The 4,816-nt window shown below is 34.0% G+C and overlaps 1 protein-coding gene across 1 annotated transcript; it reads left to right on the top strand.

Moving 5' to 3' along the window:
* Positions 1-397: 397 nt before the first annotated feature.
* Positions 398-4,153, top strand: LOC134530365 (small ribosomal subunit protein mS26). The gene is made up of 3 exons (XM_063365122.1): positions 398-743; positions 2,802-3,054; positions 3,711-4,153. Exons 1-3 carry the CDS (start codon positions 499-501, stop codon positions 3,897-3,899), a joined length of 687 nt encoding a protein of 228 aa, XP_063221192.1. The 5' UTR covers positions 398-498; the 3' UTR covers positions 3,900-4,153.
* Positions 4,154-4,816: the final 663 nt, after the last annotated feature.

Raw genomic sequence — 4,816 nt, 5'->3', positions numbered from 1 at the left:
CTTCTTAACACCCCCCATACGCAAATCCTGGCTACGCCACTGTATATATATATATATATACAGTTATGGATCACATCGGCAACAGATAGGACACCAAAAATCAGTGCCCTAAAAATAAGGGACTGGCCGTGTACTATCGTGCACTTGGAATGTGGTTAGTGTACAGGTATTGCATATTCAACACCTAAACCCTAATTTTTGTGTCTTGGAATACGGCCCTAAATGCTTAACTTTCATGATCGTTACTATAATTTATTTGGACAAGGGAAATTTTCGTCAGTACTTAAGATTTATAGTATGTTAGCAGTATTAAAATGTAAAAGTATTTTTCACGTGCGGATAGTTGTGATTCGCTCAACTTGTTCACGGACGTGGCGGATCAGTGCGAGTCCATGCGACTGCATGTTTCGGAAACCAGTCACTGTTGTGGTTTGAGATGTGTATACTTTAGCGCTTTATGTTTATTACACGATTGGAGTGAATTTCGAAGGCAAAACAATGGCAGCAGTAACGAGGTTTATAAGAAGTAGTTTACCATTAGTTAATGGTGATGCAGTTGCATATCCGACGTCTGTATTTATGCAATGTGTGAGATGGCGTAGACATCCGAGAAAGCCACGTTGGTTACCCACAGCGAAGAGTAAAATGTTCCGTGTGCCAGAACGGCGAAGACTACCTAAAGATGAGCACGACGAGTTATTAAGATTATTTAACAATTACAGGAGTCATATGAAAGCCCTCAGGTAACGTGTCTTTGTTTGGTAATTCTAACCACTTTTTCGTAAAAATTATGCAATCTATTTTTAACTTTCTGATTTCCAATCATTTAATCAGTGATTGACCATGGTAATTCCTAACTAATCGTTCAGACAGATTTACTGTAGTTTTACTGTAGCTTACTTAATCTAACCGACAATTCTAAAAATATCACAGTATTTGTATATGTAATTTAACCTAATCACTATTTAAAATGGTAAATACTTTAAGTATCACAATGTCCTACTTAGATAATGATTGTAAAAGATGTCGGGAAATAAAAGAAAAAAAGCATTTTTGGATATGTAATTTTTGTTCAGAATTACTATAGAAGAACCTGTATTGTCAAATTCAATTCCTACTTTTTTTACCTGTGATCCAGATTAGAATTCTGATTCTGTAATCTTGATTTCAGTTTTACATGGTTTCCCGAAATCCAGGCATATTCTGCGATGGTTCATTAAAATATAGGCTATGGCTGAATCCAATCCTCCTTCAATATAGCTAAACTAAATTGTATTGTGTGTTCCATTCCTAATGACATCACTGTCTATGTCACTAAAATTTTCCCACTAATGAATTTAGTTGGGGCATTATAATTTTTGTATTGTTATTTGGCAGCAGGTTAAAATGCAACTTTTTCTTTCCTTTTGGGACTATTGTCATCTGATAGTGTGTTTCCTAACTCAACCTGAAAGATAGGAACCCAATATCTTACACTTCCAAAATGTGCAACCAACTCATGTACAACCACTGAAAGTGTGACACTGGCTATGAAATATGTGAAATTATAAAATAATGCTTAAGTTGCTATTCTTTAATTATACACCACACATCGCAGGCATATTACCTTGACTACAGAAAATTGCGGGAAATATGTAGAGTAGCGGTATATGCGGAAAAAAAATGCTAAAAATCCGAAAAGACTTTTATTCTATGCTCTTTCACTTCCTCTTTTCAAATCAACCGGCGGAGATAAGAAATTCCAAATACTTTAGGAGATATCAAATTTTTTTAATTTTGAACATGTAGAGTAGCGGTTTTTGCGAAATAAAAATTCTAAAAATCTGAAATTACTTTTATTATATTCCCCTTCTTATTCCTGTTTTCATTAAAACTGGCGGAGATAAGAAATTCCAAATACTTTAGGAGATATCGAATTTTTTAATTTTGCAGTACAACACCTGTACAACCATTCGAACGCTGCCATTTTTGTTATTTTGCCGTGTGTTCGTGAATGCGTAATAAATAAAATGGTCGATTAGGTCAGGTCAGTTACATTATTAATACTTTCAAACTAAGCGGACATAAAAAATAACGTGAATTAATTTTAATGGCTGTTTAGTTTTAAAATATTTATAATGTAACTGACCTGACCTAACAAACCCGGACAAATAATGAACATTAACAACTCATGTAAAAAATTTTTGTTACTTATTACTTGCGCAACAATATCCAAATAAAAAATAAGACTTTAAAATTAGAAACGTTAAAAAACGTTAAAAACCCACCTAAGTTGGAGGAGGGTACATTTCCTTTGCCATTAGAAGGAAATGATGTAGTCGTTCACCTATGTCGCGATACCTCCGACGGAACATTAATAAATAAAAAAATAAATAATCAAATCACGTATTGGTTCATTTGAATACTGGCCAATCACGGAACCGTCACGTGACAAAATTGTCCAATAAGAAACATAGTAGATACTCGTAAACCAGAAACAATGTTGATCGCCGCATGAATACACAGGTATTGTGATGAAAATAAAAAAATTCAATATCTCCTAAAGTATTTGGAATTTCTTATCTCCGCCGGTTGATTTGAAAAGAGGAAGTGAAAGAGCATAAAATAAAAGTATTTTCGGATTTTTAGCATTTTTTTTACGCATATACCACGACTCTACATATTTACCAAAATTGCTTATTTTTTCAAAACAATATATCTGTTTCAAATACAGTGTTTTAGTATAACAAACTGTGCTTTCAAGTAGGTACATTCAGTACTGGAATGCAAATAAAAATACTTTATTTTTCTGTTCATTGTAGCAATTATTTCAAAGAGGAGCTTGCGAAGTACGAAGAGCAGGCTGTTAAAGACATCTCCTCGGATGATAAAATACACGAGGAAGCCATGAAGCTAAACAATGAATGGAATGCCCAGGTTGCAAAACTGCGAGACGAGCGACTAGCGAAAGAATCTGAAGAGAGAAAGAAGGTTATCCTTGAAAACCTCATTGCCGCTGAACAGCTTGAGAAGGAAAATCTGAGTAGGATCGAAGAGCGGATTCGGAAAGAAAAGGTACTGTGTACTGGGGTAGCATTATTTAACACGTTATTTTTGAAATGCTGTTAGATTGTTAGCTTTACAAGTAGGTATAATAAATGTCAATTTTTACTCAATACATACCATGTTAAATATTGCAGTCATGATTATTTATCAATAAATAAGTTCATTTACTTAACTGCAGGGAAGCAAGTTTGTTAAATGTGTAGACTGTAAATACAAACCAGTCCCATTGTCGGGCCTCGTATGGAACTGGGTTTAGCTTGTGAGCTAGCGTGCGGGTTGCCAGAGTATGTCTGATAGTGTTGCATACTTCAGTTACAGCTGTCTGTTACTGTAGAATTTTCTACAATCCAGGCTTTCTTAGTCTAGGGAAATCCAACTGTATCTTGTTCCTTATAACACATTTTATAAATTAGAAGCATACTGTAAAATCTACATTATTGCTTTCTGTTGTTCTCTATCTATGTTTTTAAGGTCCATAATCAAAGTTGATTGCTTCTTTACATACTATTTATGTATCTAATAGTAATACATATGCACCAATTCAGTATATTATATATAGTTGCAATAACATTTTATTACATAAAAGGTTAATTAGATTAAAATTAATTGATTTAATATCAAACTACATTTCATGTACCCGATGATTTATGGAGTTTTTTCCGTAGGTAAACGCCAAGATGTTTATTACTGCTGAGAACATAGATGAAGCCATTGAGAATGCCTTGTCCTCGGAGGTGGACTACAACTTTGCCATCGATTTGGAAGGGAACATCTTCCGTGGGAGGTTCACCAATCCAAAACAAGTTTCAAGCGACAAACTTGAAAAAACTGAAATTTCAGCCCAGGCTTCTTAACGACAATCTTGTGTGGAAGGCAGTACGCTTTAGCAACTTGTAGCATAGTGAAGTTTGTATGTAACTTTTCAGTTTGATGTATGTTGAAAGTGATTTGATTTTTTAAAGAATTTTTGTGTGTTCATGTTTACATAATATGTAGTGTTAAACACACTGTCAGTTTCAACATGCTACTGTTGACAGTGCTTTGTGTAAAAGCAAAGAGCTGATTTTAATAAAAATGATACACACATTCACTGCATGCAGTTTTATTGGAAATACACATTAAAAAATGTGCAACTGTACATGTTAGTGATTTGTTTTTAAATTACTTTGGCATGCAATTAAGTATAGAAAAAAAACATAGCTTCTAGTCAGACAATAATTGCACAATTCTTGGTCATGGAAAAGGGAGCTTTGATAATATAACTTACACTGTGCACTAGAATTTCACTTGTCTATTGGTTAACCTGCTACATTTTCATACCCACTGTTTGTATCATCAAATACTGTAAGTTATTCTTACAAAGCAATTATCACATAAGTTTGTAAACATATGTTTTAAAATCATGTTCAAAAAGTGCTAGGCCACTGGTCAGACTAAAGCTGGACTCACAGTGCTCCATCTTATCTATCAGCTAATCAGATGGGCTAGGAAATTTATCTGTCCATCAAAACCTTACCAAGATTTGACGTTTGATGGACAGACAAAATAACGTCCAAATTGTAAGTGTGGTACCCGTTGCCGGGAACATTTTACTATCTTGGAAGGTTGTTAAGTTTTTGTATTTGTTTAGCTGTTTTTAACTTACATATGTTTTGAACTTACGTTTGATAACATTTTTAAGTTTGACGGTTGGTACAAAAATTGCCGGTGACATGTAAGTGTAAGAAATTACGTACCTACGGAAAACAGAAAATATATTAATAAACATCAG

Source organism: Bacillus rossius, chromosome 3 (genome assembly GCF_032445375.1).
Source record: "Bacillus rossius redtenbacheri isolate Brsri chromosome 3, Brsri_v3, whole genome shotgun sequence".
Classification (NCBI taxonomy): Eukaryota; Metazoa; Arthropoda; class Insecta; order Phasmatodea; family Bacillidae; genus Bacillus; species Bacillus rossius.
The sequence above is the reverse complement of the archived record's forward strand: the minus strand, read 5'-3'. Positions and strand labels throughout refer to the sequence as shown.